Here is an 18,903-nt window from a genome sequence, read left to right on the forward strand (position 1 = left end):
GGACAGACGAGTCACGATTCAAAGTTCTTTTTGGAAATCTGGGACGCCATGTCATCCGGACCAAAGAGGACAAGGACAACCCAAGTTGTTATCAACGCTCAGTTCAGAAGCCTGCATCTATGATGGTATGGGGTTGCATGAGTGCCTGTGGCATGGGCAGCTTGCATGTCTGGAAAGGCACCATCAATGCAGAAAAATATATTCAGGTTCTAGAACAACATATGCTCCCATCCAGACGTCATCTCTTTCAGAGAAGACCCTGCATTTTTCAACAAGATAATGCCAGACCACATTCTGCATCAATCACAACATCATGGCTGCGTAGGAGAAGGATCCGGGTACTGAAATGGCCAGTCTGCAGTCCAGATCTTTCACCTATAGAGAACATTTGGCGCATCATAAAGAGGAAGGTGCAACAAAGAAGGCCCAAGACGATTGAACAGTTAGAGACCTGTATTAGACAAGAATGGGAGAGCATTCCTATTTCTAAACTTGAGAAACTGGTCTCCTCGGTCCCCAGACGTCTGTTAAGTGTTGTAAGAAGAAGGGGAGATGCCACACAGTGGTGAAAATGGCTTTGTCCCAACTTTTGGGGGATTTGTTGACACCATGAAATTCTGATTCAACATATTTTTCCCTTAAAATGGTACATTTTCTTAGTTTAAACTTTTGTTATGTGATTTATGTTCTATTCTGAATAAAATATTAGAAGTTGGCACCTCCACATAATTGCATTCAGTTTTTATTCACGATTTGTATAGTGTCCCAACTTTTTTGGAATCCGGTTTGTATACATTAGTCTGCAAAATTCTACGAGTAAATGAGTACTGCCAAAGACAGTGTTACTGTCTATATTTTTGGTGCTTGAAGTGGACTTCGATCCTAATTTGATTTGCCATGAAGCCGAAGTTCCTTGTGCTTCATGGTAGTGAGTCCATTTTCTCTGAATGGCGGTAAAACACAAAATAAATCAGACTTACCGACGAAATTCCATGCGTGATGATGTATGACTTCACCACACCGGACGACATGATGACATCATCACGGGCCGCGCGAGATTTCATGCTAGTTCTTCAATCAAAATGGTGGTGGACAGCTCTTCGCGAGCAAGTGGATGAGGCAAGTATGATTTTTATTTATTTATTTACACTGTTATTACTGTCAGATGTCGTGGTCAGCTATGAGGGGTAAAATGACGACGAGCTGTGCAATCACTACTTCCAATTGAATGCGCTTCGTGGAAAAGTAATTTGTCATGGAGCAAACTTTTTTGTAAAATTCGGCGAAGCAACAAAATCGAATATTTGAATACTTTGCTCATTTCTAGTTACAACAAGTAATACTTCTCTCCACATTGCATCTCTATAAAAGCTATGCTGAATCTTGTGGATTTATCACCAAAACTTGGCTGCTGCAGGGGGTATGTAGTAACGTCAAAAAGAACTGCTGGTTTGCCTCAGCCAAAAAGAGTGCTACTCTTTGTCAGAAAAATCACCCTAAAAAATAAATAAACAAAAAAAACTAAAAATACATATGAAATAGATTTGTTTTATCTAGCCTATCCTCTTACAGGTATTTGGTCATAACTTTGTAAAGTTATTCATCTGGTGCTATTGCACATACTAAAGGCTCATTCAGATGGCCGTATGCTGTCCGCAAAAATGCAGATAGTTTTTTTTGTGGATTAGATACTGACCCATTCACTTATATGGGGCCCTTTTCCATTCCACGGCTCCGCAAAACAAATGAAACATGTCCTATACTTGTCCGTGAAAATCAGGACATGGCCCCATTGAAGTCTATGGATCATCAAAAAAAGGGAATGCAATCCGTTTTTTTACGGACATGCTGAACTGTCTGCAAAAACTGATCCGCATTTTTGCGGACAGCATAAGGTCGTCTGAATGAGCCCTAAATATTGAAGGGACTTCATTTGTGTGCCAAAGAAGGTCACAGCTGTGACTATATGGAGCCAATCAGGCAAGGAGGCTCTACAACATCCAGTAAAGATTCCTGTACTAAAATAGTCTGTTTGATGAAATATTCACTTCTCTGTATGATACGTTACATCTTTAGTCGACTTCTAAAGATATATGGCATTGAAACAAAGTATTATGTCACTTTGCAGGTGACAGTTGCAGCGGATGGGAGTGGTAGAGGCCCAGATGAGATGTGTTGCAGTGAATTCCCTCAGGCCGTTACTCCTTTGGCTTTGGTGCAGTGAAATAAAAGTCTCCGTAGAATAAAATCCTAATCCTTGTCCCTGGGAGTAGGAGCTCTTAATTGTGCTTCCTTCCTCCAAACTCTTTAGCTAGAATTTTCCCTCCTGGCAGAAACCATGACCAGCCCACTCCTACCAAGAGAGGAGGAACAGGTTGGTTGGTTAACTCTGTCCCTCCTAACCATACTTTCTCATGCTGGTGTACATTACAGCATAACAAAACATAACACAACATAACAATTGCAGATATCTCCATGTCTGGGATATTGCAGATATTTGTTATATATGTTCAGTGCCCCAGAGGACCCCTGCAAAGGGTTAACATTTGTTATTCAAGTAATGTGTTTTCCCTATACTTTGATGTGATCCCAAGAGTTGTGTATGTGTAACATCCCAGAGTGGCATTACCACTTCTTCACCCTGCTACTGTCTTTAACGGGCTAATATAATGTCATCTTGTGTATTTATTTCAGGTGCACTACACTGTGCATTCCTATTTCTAATGTAACTGTTATGTTAACATGTAACGTGCATGGTTCATCAGCAGGTGGCAGTAAACACGGCAGAGCTACAGTTGCATAGAATGGAGCTTTCCATTTCTTTATAACCCCCCCCCCCCCTCCTGTGGAGAAGTGGAAGGGTTGGGACCAGAGTTAATTAGTTCCAGCTTACCCCCTGCCAAGGGAGGGTGTGCTGGACACGTCTCTGCTGGACGTGCGCCAAGCCAAGCCAGCAAGAGCACTCTAAGCTCTGCTGGTCATGGAGGCCAAAGCTTGAATCCTCAGCAGCCAGGAGGAAAGTTCCCTGGCCTAATCTAGAGACAGACGAGACTAGGGTTGTTGCGATACCAAAATTTTGATTCGATTTTGATACCATAAAAAAGTATTGCGATACTCGATACTATTCGATACCACCGCATAGGAGATTTTTTTTATATTTTAATAGTTTGGACTTTTTGGACGTGGCAATATGTGTTTATTTGTTTATTGTTTACTCACCTTCTCCCTGGCTGTGATGCTCTGCGCTTTGATTGGACAGTGCTACAGCCAGGGTGAAGGAACGCCCATTGAGAAAAAGGACAGTCTCCTCCCCATTGCTCCAATGCTAGCAATTAGCATACAGAGCTAGAGAATATACTGGCAAAGTGGGCAAACGGAGCGGCACCCAGGAATAATAGTAAGTTCATTGAGATCCCTGGGCGCCGCTCTACATATCCTGATAGTTAGTTTACAATGTTTGGACCCATGTAAGGTCCTCTACTTTCATTGGTGGCTCAGTGCGCCCGCCCCTCCTCCTCCCGTCTCTCCCCTCATTGGTGGCAGCGGCGGCACAGGGGGAGAGAGTGACTCCTTCTCCCCTCTGCTGCTGAGGGAACATGAGAGCATACAGAAGAAGCAAAGTTATACAGCCAGCCTGTCAGTACAGCAGAGCCAGAGAGAAACAGATGTAGTCGGGATTAGTTTGCCTGCCAAGTTTAATGCTAAAGACTGCTGGGACCAAGATAAAGCTTGAAGATTGTTTCTAATGAACATTTATTCAAGTAAAGCTGCTGTTAAACTTCATACAAGGTCTGGACTCAAATTATTTCCTTCAAATCCCTCAATTATTCCCCCTATTTATTGCTTCGGAGAGAAAGCCTGGGGTCCATCTGAATCCAGGTAGGAGCCCCGTGACACACATAAAAGGGACATTTTAGGCCGCACTATACCATTTCCTACATCTGAGTCGCATCTTAAAGGGCCCTAGGGGGAGGCAGCCATTGCATATGGATAGAACTATTTAGTTATGATGCCCTACTCAGAAGTCGGAAGTCTTAGCCTTACAGCTTGCAAAAGCAAGCAGTACAGCTTGTGAGAGTTTTAGCATGCCTGTGGCTAATTTGGAAGGATAGCAAAGTGTTAAGAAAGAGCTCAGGGACTTCTACCAGTATCATTCTTGCTGCCCATACACAGCTTTTGGGAAAAGACTACACTGCAGTATACCTCAGAATGGTGCCTTTTGCTGCTGTCTGTACTGCAATACTCATCATCCTCAGTAAAGAATCTATTATTTTTTTTCAACTAAACTGGGTCTAATCACTGACTCCATCATCCATCCACTGATCCTGCATCTGCATACCTAACATCAAGGGTATCCCAACTACCTTCCGGTATAAGCCCCCAATACCACGGAGTCCCTTGAGGGAATAAAGGGTGCATCCTCCATTCACTGTGCATGGCCCAAAGTGAGGAATGCCACCATGAACTCTAAGTACTACTACCCATCTCTGTGCCACAACCACCACTCCCATCATATCTACCTTGCATCTACCCTACAGTTTGCTTCATATGGTACTATAGACAATCAGCAAAATTGATATTAAATAATGACAGCGTTATTATGTTCCATTTTTACAGATGCCACCTGAAGTGATCTATGTATCTGGGTCTATTAGTGATACAGTGAATGGGAGCAATGTTTCCATTTACAGATATGTGAATATTCCTAAAAGTACAGTATGAGTGATATCAAAACTACAGACATACAGAAATAGAGATATTCCACATTCCTTGTCATGTGATAATACATCATGTAAGTATCCCTTCCTATTATCCCAGCCAAAAATTGCATGCTTTCTGTATGTTTTGACTTCAATACTCAGACGTGTGGGACTCCCATGGCAAATTAAGAAAAACATCTCTATCTATCTATCTATCTATCTCCTAGATAGTAGTGAATAGAAATGAGCGAAGTTATGAAAAATTCAATTAAGCTGCTTCACCGAATGTCACAAATAAATTCGATTTGTAACTAATTACTTCTCATGAAGCATATTCATTTGTATATAGTGGATGCAATGACAGGAAACGGCTATTGCGCTGCCCCCTGTCATTGAACCCCTCAGATGCCGCGTTCATTGCTATATAAATAAATACTTACCTTATCCAGTTTCTCACATAAAGGCCGTCGCAGCCATCTTGATTGAAGACACTGCACAAAATCTCCTCATCACCTCATCATGCTGGCCAGGCGCAGTGATGTCATCATTGATGAAGATGGCCGCAATGGCCTCTTCACGAGTTTCGGAAAAATAGATTTGTTATCAGGAAGCTCAATGATATTTGGCTTCGTGGCGAATCACATTTTTCCCGAAATTCGTATCGCATTAAAAAATGTTGGGGTTCGATACGCTCAAGTAGTGAACCTACTTCTTAAATAACTCACTCTTCTCTGCCACTCTGTGCTTATGGTTTCTAACAACTTTACAACAAACTTTCAATCCAAATACACTACAGAAGCTTATTTTAGAAATATGTAAACCCATCATCCTTTTTCGTGAGAACAAAATCATGGCTCATTCAGACTGATGCTACTATAAAGCAGTCATCTGTTTTAAAATTTAAATTATGGACTTAAAAAATGCAGCAAAATTACAGGTCAGGGGTTCCACTTGCACCAGATGGTTCTTTTTTTCTCCAATCTGTACATTATCCCTTATCTCTTGAGTCAGAAAAACCATGAACACTAGTTTAAAAAGCGTAGCTGCTCAGTCATTACATGTATTTATGGCTTCAAAAGATTCTCATTGAACTGCTTCAAATATGCTACAATTATGCAGTTTTAACTTGTATGCAAAATCAGTAAACTTATTTTAGTAACCTATTTATCTTTGCATATTTATAACCAGAATCCAATAGTTTTATATTTGGTCTATAGGACCAAACCGAGAAAATTGGTACTAGCAATAAATATATTCTCCATAAATATCCAGATGTAAATTCCAAGCAGATGTGCCCATGATGTGCTAATGTAAAAAAAAAACTAAATAGCAACAATAGCAACAATAGCAAGCACACCAAATATAAATAAAGCCACCTTATAATATAGTTATTATTTCACTTACTGTTTTCAGTTGCGATTGGCAGAGAGCTAACTCCCATCCATAGAACCAGGAAAGGTGCTAAGAAAAGCTTGGTACAAGTCATCTTTCTACTTAAAAGAAGCTTTATGTTACAGCTGGTTCCAGGAAGATAATGTATCATAAAACCACAAGTTCTGGAAGTCAAAGCATTAGTAACACTAAGGCAACTCTTATTTTAATAGCTTCAATTTATACTGCAGCCCATCCCTCCTACTGGAATAAACCCATCTATAGCTATGTGCATACCTATATAACTATCACCTGTAGGTGTCTGACATTAATGAAAGGAACAGGAATGTTTAGATTTGTAATGCTACTTATAAAAGTCACGTGCTGGACTACAGACAGAACAATAACTATTACTGTCATAGGAGCCAGTTCTGCTAGTAGTTCAGCTAATGTATGATAATAGCTGATTGTGAAAAACAAGGAAGCTTTTCTGCTTGCCAACAATTACTGAAGCTTAACATCTGCATGATGTATGCCACTATGACAGTGAGTTCAAGCTGTACATTTGCATGTGTTACACTTCAGATTTCACTATTAGTCTGAGAGCGGAAAGAGTAATTAACTTGTAATTAAAGGTCTTTACATGCTTAGACTCTGTATGGATGGGCTTATGTCCTTACATTTATAGAATTTCTTACATGTGCAGAATTTTGGCAGTGAAACAAAAAGAGACAAATACGGTAATTTGATATGTTCAAATCATGTCTTTAGAATGTCATAATGCCCCAGCTCACATCATGATGTACTATTTTAAAGGGTTTTCCAAGAATTTATAATTGATGACCTATCTTCTGGTAAGGTCATCAGTATCTGATCATGGGGGTCTGACACCCGGGACCCCTATCTATCAGCTGTATAAGAAGGCATTGGCGCTCCAGTGAGCTCAGCAACCTTTTCCATGTTAACCAAGCACAACGCTGTGATTGATGAATGTGTCATCACTAGGCCTAGGGAAAGCTCTGAGAAGGCCACAGCGCTTGTGGAGTGCCGGTGCCTTCTCAAACAGCTGATTGGCAGGAGTCCCCAGTAAATTCATTCAGGGTCATAATTCAAATCCCCTGTTTGGGCCAAGCAGCCTTGTGCTCATCACATGATCTGGACAGATTTTAATTCACTAGAGGTAAAGAATCAATGTTCCCATTGAATGAGATAAAGAAAGGTCTTGAAGACTATGAGAAATTAATACAGAAATTATAAGGGAAAACTATCATAATATACAATGAAGAAACTGTTTGCTAAAACCAGAATATCCCTTATTGTTATTATAACTTTGCAAGCTGGTCAATCTGGTAAAAAACTATTTGAAGAGCAATACAAGTAATTCTGATTGTAGTAACAAAAATCAAAGCAATCAATAAAATTACAATTTTAATGTGAAACATATACTAATTCTTCCTGAATATATCTTTGTAGCTACAACTTTGCTGGCTAGACTGGGGTACAAAGTCTAAGGGATACCTGATCTTCAGTCTAAAGCCCCTCAATGTTATTTGAACTTTGCAGGATAATCCCCAGGTTGTAGAAAACAGAATAGTCACCAGTTGGCAGCTAGTCACAGAAATGATAACAGGACAGGAGGAGGACCAGATTTGAGACTAGGACTAGAACGTGGAGCATGCAACCAGGAGAACAGATACCTGGAACAGAACAGAAGAAAGCTTTGGATGAAAACAGGAAGTATCAGGAAATATAACTAGGATAAGAACTTGGACAGAACCAGAAGATACCAGGAACAATGAACAGCAGCAGACCTTGGATGGAACCAGGAGGTACCAGAAACAGACTAGACCAAGAACCAGGAAATGCAATGAAAATTGTCCAGGAATAAATTACGATTTAAGCAAGGAGATACCAGAAGAAGCATCCAGGAATAGGCCAGAGTTGGGACAGAAAATACAATGAGCAACATCGAGAAACAATCCAGGTTTGGAACCAGGAGATACCAGGAGCATGCCGGTCAGGACCAGGAACTAGTCAAAGGCAGAGTCCATGTCCAGAGACATGCTCAGGAATAGAGTCAAAGTTCATCACCAGGTGAAGAGCAGAATGTAACAGATGAGACAGGAGCATATTCTGGAGCAACCTGTAAATCAGAACCAGGAGTTGAACTACAGCTAAAAGTCACAGAATCCAGGAAGGAATATAGTCAACAATTTCCAAGAGTCAGGATCAGGAGTAGAACGACAAATAATAAGAAGAGTTAGAGTCTTAGAGTAAAGAACTGTAACATTGGTTGTCCATGCCCACTGGCAACTCCCAGCAGATACAGCCAGCAGAATGCTCACCTTCCTCTCTAACCTGGTTCACCATGCCCACTGGATGTCCCTGCTCCTTTACAACAGACACAGCTGTCAGAGTAGTATTTAGCCTGTCTACCCCATGCTGGGACTGAGGCTTTTCATGTCATGCTAGCAGTCCCCACCCTATGACTGGCCTTCCCTGGTTATTTAAGGCCCTGTATGAGGGTGTCTGAACAAAAGGTTACTACCCCCATGTGTAGGTGTTTGGTGCTGTCTGATCTTCCGTTTCTGACCTCTGTCTGTTAATCCTGTTGTACCTGTTCTGCCTGCCCTGACCTCCCCCTATTTATTGTACTGACCCTGTGCTGCCTGCCCTGACCTTTACACAGCTTTCCAGATTAAGCAAACTCTGCTGGCCCTGATGTCTGCTGGTCCACTGATCACAATTCTGCCTGTCCCCTTTGGTGCCATGCACCAGTCTCTTAATCTGCCTTGATCAACTGTCGCTGAATGGAGACTACTCCAAAAGGTGGCAGCCTGGTGGTTCCCATTCAACAGGGACCAAACAGGGATGAAAGGGTAAAAACCGGGGGCCGGGGGGGGGGGGGGGTGTGACTGCATTAGATAAAACCCTTAGAGTAGCCCTAAGTTAAACCCATTCAGTGACACAGTGAGTTCACTCCTACTACGTTACAGAAACTAGGGGCCAGGAACAGGGAACAAAGAAGAAAAAGCCAGAGAAAGAGGCCACAGGAACAAAGACCAGATAGAACTGAATCGGGAACTGTTTTGTGCTGTTGCTGGCACGTAGACAATGAGTGATGGAAATTGCTGGAGCAGCAACAAAGCTCAGAACCAAGAAGAATTGCTTTGCTGCAACAGGTTTTGGCTCAGCAATGGAGGCAGAATAACACAAGAGTATGCCAGGAACAAATGCAGACTAGAATAAGAAACTAGTACGTAACTGTATCTAACTAGCAACAACAGCCAACAACAGTGAGAGGTACCAGGAGGAAGAAGCTTGTCAAAGGAGTGAGTAACAGTGCAAACAATGCTGTTTGTGACATCACCAAAAGGGTTGTCTCACTACAGACTACAGACATCACGTTTAATTAGCTTCCATTAAAATAAGTATTATCCTCAAATATATTTATTTCAATAAAATATATGGGGTTTTTAAGATATTAGTCAATGCAATGTCAGTGGAGTAGTCACAGTTGTTTTTTTAGTATTGTGATAGTGAAATCAGTACATGTTACCTACAGACAAGAAAAAACAGGATCACATGCAACAGTCTGTCCCATATGGTTGCTCTTTTGTAGTCCTTGGTTACATCCATAAGCAGAACACTTCTAAAGAGGCTGTACATGCATAGATTGTGCAGCGGTGTCCTTTAACAATGGACAATATTCTGTGAATGGATAGCTTTATTAAATTGCACCTTGTGATCAGAAATCAATCAAGTTTGTATACTATTGCCAGTGACAGTAAAGGGAAAGGCTAGAAAGAATTGTGTGTGTAGAATACTACAAACAGGGAAGCTGGCAGCCAGGGAGAGAGAAGACATGATCCGTGGCTGCTGTGCCTCCTAGCAGAACTGCAGCTGCTACAGGGCAGACCTTAAAAGCAGCTATCTGCAAGGAAATACTTACATTTTTCCCCCCATTTTCACAGAAACCCTGTGGGGTTCAATTTAATTAAGCAATATATATCAGTGGTTACTGCAGCAATACACAAGGTATAGCAGCAATCTACCTGTGAGTGTTAACATGAGCATCAAGCCTTAACCATCCATTTCTGTGAATTCCATTTCCACACGGTTGGAATTTCAATTTTTGAGGGGATTGTTCAATTTCATTAAACCCACATATATATGTCATTACTACAAGACACAGGGTAGGGTAGAAATTTACCTGTGAGTATTAACTTGAAATTGAGTGTCAAGCCTCAATTGTCCATTTCCATGAATTCCATTTGCACATAGTTGCAATTTGGTTCAGTTTCATTACCATCATATATATGTGATTACTGCAGCAAAACTCCAGATTTATCACGACTCTGACAGCTCACTTCACTTTAACATATGGCTAAAGTCAGTTTTAGCCAAGTCAGATTTATGATCGGCCCTTTAAGACTGTAATAAATGTGGTTTGACGGTAGCAGTTTTTCCGTCAGAAAGCAGCTTTACAAAAGTCGCACATCTTTATGGAAAAGTCGCACGTTTTTATGAAAAAGTCGCATGTTCTATTAAAAAGTCTCATAAGATAAGCATGGTCCTCACTGGAGTGAAATTGCGACTTTTTTGCGACTTTTTTGCGACTTTTTAAATAGTCCCAATAGTAAATCTGTCTAGAGATTCATTTACATAAGAAAACACGCCCACTTTCAGAAAACTGGCGAGCATAGTGCAGAGCAGAAAAAAGTCGCAAATTTTTGCGCAGTTTAAGCGATTGCGACTTTTTCACTCCATTATTCTGACTTGAGCTAATGATAAATCTGGCCCATGGTGTAGCAGCAATCTACCTGTGATTGTTAACATGAAATTGAGCGTCAAGCCTCAATTGTTCATTTTTGTTTATTCAATTTCTATACAGTTGCAATAAAATTTTTGGGGACTTGTTCAATTTAATTAAACCAGCAAATAGGTGATCAGTACACCAGTACACAGGCTATGGTAACAATTTAACTGGGATTGATAATGTGATATTAAAGTTCATGCCTCAATTTTCCATTAGGCCTAAATCAGTTTCCCTTTATATGTATTGTCACAAACACATATCCCGTAAAAAAGATTTTTAGGGGGGGCCTTGATTACAATCAAGCAAGCAGAATATATATATATATATATATATATGTGTGTGTGTGTGATTACTAAACCAATATACAGGGTAGCACACAAAAGTATCTGGGAAATCTTTCCCTTTACTCACTTTTTTTTTTGGGGGGGGGGGCATTATATTCAAGCTAGCAACATATGTATATGATTACTACACCAACACATAGTGTAGTGCACAACATTATCTAACCAGTTCAAAAATGTCAGGGCTACAGAAGGGTTCCAAACGAAAGACCCAGAGCCAGAATGTGGATAGTCGCAGCATCAACTATCCAGCCACAAGTAGTAGAAGTAGTAGAAGTGGTAGAAGTGGTAGTAGGCCACAGTTGTCCCTTCTGGCTTTGGAAAGGCGCAACATTGAGGAGAAAGAGGCTGAGACTGCAGATCAGATGGCTCTCAGGTGCAGCAGGATGATGTGTAAGCGACTTCAGAGTCAGAAACTGTGACACTGTTCCTCCTTCTCCTTCTCCTTGCAGCCACAAAGAAGGCTTTCAGTGGCGGCCTCTCAGTCTTTACTTCCTATTCCTAGAGGACACCCTATGGCAGATAGTGAAGAGAAACTCTCTATTGATGACTTGTGTGAGAGCCCTCACCATTTGGACAGCCCTGAGGAGGAGGTTAGGAAGGAGGCTGGTGACCCCATGCATACCTGTGTTGAAAATGTTTGCAATAGTAGCACTTCTATCCACAGCACCGGTGTGGGGGCAGAGACTCCGATGATGATTGTGTGCTGGACAGGACCTGGGAGCCTGATCGGGGTGCTAAAGAGAAGGCAACATCAGTTGAGAAGGACCGTAGCAGCAGCAATAAAGAGCAGAGGCCAGGCCAAAAAACAGCCAGTGCCACGTCTGCTTAGGGATCTGGTAATGCCACTGATGCTGTGGGTGGGTTAGGCCCAAAAATTCCAGAGCTAAGCCTAGCCTGGATGCCTGTAACTCTTTAAGAGCAACTCCATTATGGGATTTTTTCTCCACAAGGCAGACACACAAATCTACAAGTGGTGTGTAAGATCTGCAGGATTAAAATAAGCCGTGGCCATTCAATCACAATTATAGGCACTAGAAGTCTATTGCAGCACATGAGGCAGCATCACCGGATCCTTTGGTAAAATACAACTTGCCAGCATTACCAATCAGAACAATTCCGTCCTTCTTCTCCTGCTCCTTTTTGTGGCAGCCAACCTGCATCCCCAAGTAGTACGGAATCTTTGTCTTTGTCATCATCATCACCTTCTTTTTCTCCTGCTAAGACTCCTTGTTCTTGGCGCCAATTAACTTTTCTATAAACTGAAGAAAATGTGGAGCACTCCTTGCAATTCTCACTGTGCATCAAGCTGCACTCCACGGTAGACACCTGGAGCAGCTGTTTGAGTGTTTTTTTGTGGCAGTGGAGAGGCAGCACCCCAGCAACATGGCCAAGTCCTTTTGACCCCCTTCCACCATATCATGAGGCTGGCTCCCACAGCACTTATCTGCCTCCTTCACCTCCTCCTCCATCCCCAACCAGCAGCAGTGCACAGCAGCACTCACACTACCCATCTTTCCTATCAAATGTGTCAAGACATTGCTACCCAGTGTTGGAGCTGATCGGCCTGGGAGCCACACTGGTGAGCATTTCTCAAGTACATCAAGCAGCAAACATTCTGCTAGCTGTCACCTCGCTGACTCCTACTGGGCAAGGTGGCCAGTGACAATGAGTAAAACATACTGGCTGCCCTGAACCTGTGGGAAATAACATATGCTCCCTGCATTGCTTTTTTATAAAAATGCACTGGCTTGTGAAAGGTGCTGGCAATATCCAGGAGACAGGGCACACAGTCATCGGGAACTGCACCAAGGACAAATATTTATTACATCCAATTTCATATAAAGCACCTTATTGTACTTAGCTCATATCAAATATCTTTGTGTACTCAGCTTGTGTCTAACATTTTATGTACCCAGCTTACACTCAGCACTTTCATGTACTCAGCTTGCATATAGCACTTTAAACCAAGTCTATACGACAGCCTCCCCAGCATACAAAACTGTTCCTGTTTTTATGTCAAGAATATAATTAAATAAGTTTTTTTTTATTCAAACAACTGTTCCACTGTATACCAGATGAGAGTGTGCCATCACATCTATACATTTTAATTTTACTATACCAAAACAGTTTCTGGGTGTACTGGTGAATGAGCACCTCTATCCATATTACACAATTAGTGAGCCACTGAACTACTTTATTTCCAATTCACATATACACCTATCTGTTGAGATCCTAATTGAGTAAATATGGACATTTGGAGTGACATGGAAAGCAAATGCAAGAAGATAGACTCATACACATTTGATGAGCAAAATGTTAGTAACACCTCAACAAGCACAACGATATCACTAACGGCGACCTTTAAAGAACTAGAGAAACTGCTACATAAGAAATTAAAACATAGGTGGAAATAAAAGCCTTGACTCAATGTTTAGAGAGAGGTCTGATACCAAAAGGCCTAACCCTAACAAAAGACCCAGCACAAGATCTATACAGCATAGAATTCAAGGAAGAGTGGGACACAATTCTAAAAACACAATCATGCGCTCTAGTAGAATTAATAATAAAAAGACGAATTTTTTTTTTGCAGAAACCATAACACAAATAGACAAACTGAAAGAGAAAATGGATCAATTCCCAAAAGACGAGGACTATAATAAATGGGAAGATAGAATATTTAGAGGACTGGACTCACTATAACGAGAAATAATATATAAAAAGACAAAAGAACGCAACATTCAACACTCAGAACATCACCAATATGAAGAACTTAATACCTAACACTTGGAACACACAAATCACACATCACAAAACTCTTTACAAAAAGGAAAATACCCAAATAGAGATAGAGAAAGGGTAAAAGAAAATAGAAAAGATAAAGAAAAAAACATAGAAAAAAATAAACAATATAATTAAAGCTATAGGTAATATGTGGCGCACAGGACTGACAAAATCTCTGGTGGAGGTGCTCACAGTACAAGAGAAATCACCCTTCCTCTCAAGATATAATAAATAGAAAATAGAAAATACTGGGCACTCTCACTAGCTGTGAAACCACATAGTTTATTGAGGTAATGTTTAAAATAGCAGTATAATAAAATATGGATACAATACCTAACTATAACACTCTGTATGCCGATATATTATATAAAAAATGCATACAACACTTAAAATGACACATAAATCATACAATGGAAAATCCGGAATTTTGACTTTAAAAGCAGTGCAATACCGCCAGATGGTTGGGTTGTAGGTGTCCTAAAATGTTCACAAAGTCTGTGGAAAAGTGCAGCAGTGCAATCTCTATGAGATATGCGATCTTAATTAGGGATGAGCGAACTCGAACTGTATAGTTCGGGTTCGTACCGAATTTTGGGGTGTCCGTGACACGGACCCGAACCCGGACATTTTCGTAAAAGTCCGGGTTCGGGTTCGGTGTTCGTCGCTTTCTTCGCGCTTTTGTGACGCTTTCTTGGCGCTTTTTGAAAGGCTGCAAAGCAGCCAATCAACAAGCGTCATACTACTTGCCCCAAGAGGCCATCACAGCCATGCCTACTATTGGCATGGCTGTGATTGGCCAGAGCACCATGTGACCCAGCCTCTATTTAAGCTGGAGTCACATAGCGCCGCCCGTCACTCTGCTCTGATTAGCGTAGGGAGAGGTTGCGGCTGCGACAGTAGGGCGAGATTAGGCAGATTAACTCCTCCAAAGGACTTGATTAACTGATCGATCTGCAGCTGTGGATCATTGAGCTGCTGATCCTCAATTGCTCACTGTTTTTAGGCTGCACAGACCGTTTGTCAGTCTCATTTTTCTGGGGTGATCGGCGGCCATTTTGTGTCTTGTGGTGCGCCAGCACAAGCTGCGACCAAGTGCATTTAACCCTCAATGGTGTGGTTGTTTTTTGGCTAAAGCCTACATCAGGGTGAAGCTGTCACACCAAGTGCATTTAACCAGCAATAGTCTGTTCATTTTTTGGCCATATACAAAATCAGGGGCAAGCTGCGCCTGTCACCAAGTGCATTTAACCCTCAATGGTGTGGTTGTTTTTTGGCTAAAGCCTACATCAGGGTGAAGCTGTCACACCAAGTGCATTTAACCAGCAATAGTCTGTTCATTTTTTGGCCATATACAAAATCAGGGGCAAGCTGCGCCTGTCACCAAGTGCATTTAACCCTCAATGGTGTGGTTGTTTTTTGGCTAAAGCCTACATCAGGGTGAAGCTGTCACACCAAGTGCATTTAACCAGCAATAGTCTGTTCATTTTTTGGCCATATACAAAATCAGGGGCAAGCTGCGCCTGTCACCAAGTGCATTTAACCCTCAATGGTGTGGTTGTTTTTTGGCTAAAGCCTACATCAGGGTGAAGCTGTCACACCAAGTGCATTTAACCAGCAATAGTCTGTTCATTTTTTGGCCATATCCCAGTCTAATTCTGTCACTAAATCCATACCGGTCACCCAGCGCCTAAATACTAGGCCTCAAATTTATATCCAGCTAAATCTGTCCCTAGTGCTGTAGCTGGGCGAGTTATTTAGTGTCCGTTCAAGCACATTTCTTGTTCTGGGTTGAAATACAATTCCCAATTTAGCAATTTCATAATTTAGTGGTTCCTGCTATATCAGAGCTATTTGAAATCTATCCCAAAAAGGGTATATAATATTGAAGGTGCACATTGGGTCATTCAGAATAACTTCACACACACCCGCTACTGTGTATTTCCAAGTCTAATTCTGTCACTAAACCCATACCTGTCACCCAGCGCCTAAATACTAGGCCTCAAATTTAAATCCCTCTAAATCTCTCGTTACCCACCGCTGTACTGTTGTTGCTGGGCAAGATATTTAGTGTCCGTCAAAGCACATTTTTTGTTCTGGGTTGAAGTACAATTCCCAATTTAGCAATTTCATAATTTAGTGGTTTCTGCTATATCAGAGCTATTTGAAATCTATCCCTAAAAGGGTATATAATATTGAAGGTGCACATAGGGTCATTCAGAATAACTTCACACACACGCTTCTGTGCATTTCCAAGTCTAATTCTGTCACTAAATCCATACCGGTGACCCAGCGCCTAAATACTAGGCCTCAAATTTAAATCCCTCTAAATCTCTCGTTACCCACCACTGTACTGTTGTTGCTGGGCAAGATATTTAGTGTCCGTCAAAGCACATTTTTTGTTCTGGGTTGAAGTACAATTCCCAATTTAGCAATTTCATAATTTAGTGGTTTCTGCTATATCAGAGCTATTTGAAATCTATCCCTAAAAGGGTATATAATATTGAAGGTGCACATAGGGTCATTCAGAATAACTTCACACACACGCTTCTGTGCATTTCCAAGTCTAATTCTGTCACTAAATCCATACCGGTGACCCAGCGCCTAAATACTAGGCCTCAAATTTAAATCCCTCTAAATCTCTCGTTACCCACCGCTGTACTGTTGTTGCTGGGCAAGATATTTAGTGTCCGTCAAAGCACATTTTTTGTTCTGGGTTGAAGTACAATTCCCAATTTAGCAATTTCATAATTTAGTGGTTTCTGCTATATCAGAGCTATTTGAAATCTATCCCTAAAAGGGTATATAATATTGAAGGTGCACATAGGGTCATTCAGAATAACTTCACACACACGCTTCTGTGCATTTCCAAGTCTAATTCTGTCACTAAATCCATACCGGTGACCCAGCGCCTAAATACTAGGCCTCAAATTTAAATCCCTCTAAATCTCTCGTTACCCACCGCTGTACTGTTGTTGCTGGGCAAGATATTTAGTGTCCGTCAAAGCACATTTTTTGTTCTGGGTTGAAGTACAATTCCCAATTTAGCAATTTCATAATTTAGTGGTTCCTGCTATATCAGAGCTATTTGAAATCTATCCCAAAAAGGGTATATAATATTGAAGGTGCACATTGGGTCATTCAGAATAACTTCACACACACCCGCTACTGTGTATTTCCAAGTCTAATTCTGTCACTAAACCCATACCTGTCACCCAGCGCCTAAATACTAGGCCTCAAATTTAAATCCCTCTAAATCTCTCGTTACCCACCGCTGTACTGTTGTTGCTGGGCAAGATATTTAGTGTCCGTCAAAGCACATTTTTTGTTCTGGGTTGAAGTACAATTCCCAATTTAGCAATTTCATAATTTAGTGGTTTCTGCTATATCAGAGCTATTTGAAATCTATCCCTAAAAGGGTATATAATATTGAAGGTGCACATAGGGTCATTCAGAATAACTTCACACACACGCTTCTGTGCATTTCCAAGTCTAATTCTGTCACTAAATCCATACCGGTGACCCAGCGCCTAAATACTAGGCCTCAAATTTAAATCCCTCTAAATCTCTCGTTACCCACCACTGTACTGTTGTTGCTGGGCAAGATATTTAGTGTCCGTCAAAGCACATTTTTTGTTCTGGGTTGAAGTACAATTCCCAATTTAGCAATTTCATAATTTAGTGGTTTCTGCTATATCAGAGCTATTTGAAATCTATCCCCAAAAGGGTATATAATATTGAAGGTGCACATAGGGTCATTCAGAATAACTTCACACACACGCTTCTGTGCATTTCCAAGTCTAATTCTGTCACTAAATCCATACCGGTGACCCAGCGCCTAAATACTAGGCCTCAAATTTAAATCCCTCTAAATCTCTCGTTACCCACCACTGTACTGTTGTTGCTGGGCAAGATATTTAGTGTCCGTCAAAGCACATTTTTTGTTCTGGGTTGAAGTACAATTCCCAATTTAGCAATTTCATAATTTAGTGGTTTCTGCTATATCAGAGCTATTTGAAATCTATCCCAAAAAGGGTATATAATATTGAAGGTGCACATAGGGTCATTCAGAATAACTTCACACACACGCTTCTGTGCATTTCCAAGTCTAATTCTGTCACTAAATCCATACCGGTGACCCAGCGCCTAAATACTAGGCCTCAAATTTAAATCCCTCTAAATCTCTCGTTACCCACCGCTGTACTGTTGTTGCTGGGCAAGATATTTAGTGTCCGTCAAAGCACATTTTTTGTTCTGGGTTGAAGTACAATTCCCAATTTAGCAATTTCATAATTTAGTGGTTTCTGCTATATCAGAGCTATTTGAAATCTATCCCTAAAAGGGTATATAATATTGAAGGTGCACATAGGGTCATTCAGAATAACTTCACACACACGCTTCTGTGCATTTCCAAGTCTAATTCTGTCACTAAATCCATACCGGTGACCCAGCGCCTAAATACTAGGCCTCAAATTTAAATCCCTCTAAATCTCTCGTTACCCACCGCTGTACTGTTGTTGCTGGGCAAGATATTTAGTGTCCGTCAAAGCACATTTTTTGTTCTGGGTTGAAGTACAATTCCCAATTTAGCAATTTCATAATTTAGTGGTTTCTGCTATATCAGAGCTATTTGAAATCTATCCCTAAAAGGGTATATAATATTGAAGGTGCACATAGGGTCATTCAGAATAACTTCACACACACGCTTCTGTGCATTTCCAAGTCTAATTCTGTCACTAAATCCATACCGGTGACCCAGCGCCTAAATACTAGGCCTCAAATTTAAATCCCTCTAAATCTCTCGTTACCCACCGCTGTACTGTTGTTGCTGGGCAAGATATTTAGTGTCCGTCAAAGCACATTTTTTGTTCTGGGTTGAAGTACAATTCCC

General features: G+C 41.0%; 1 protein-coding gene across 1 annotated transcript in view; it reads right to left on the reverse strand.

Annotated features, from left to right (window-relative positions):
- The window catches only part of LOC122941073 (whey acidic protein-like), a 60,560-nt gene extending 54,195 nt beyond the window's left edge, over window positions 1–6,365 (reverse strand). Inside the window, exon 1 of the mRNA XM_044298104.1 lies at window positions 6,105–6,365. Coding sequence (XP_044154039.1) covers window positions 6,105–6,243 — 139 coding nt within the window. The 5' untranslated portion in view covers window positions 6,244–6,365. The remainder of the gene's footprint in view (window positions 1–6,104) is intronic.
- Between the last annotated feature and the right edge of the window lie 12,538 nt (window positions 6,366–18,903).

This window comes from Bufo gargarizans, chromosome 1, assembly GCF_014858855.1.
Source record: "Bufo gargarizans isolate SCDJY-AF-19 chromosome 1, ASM1485885v1, whole genome shotgun sequence".
Lineage (NCBI taxonomy): Eukaryota > Metazoa > Chordata > Amphibia > Anura > Bufonidae > Bufo > Bufo gargarizans.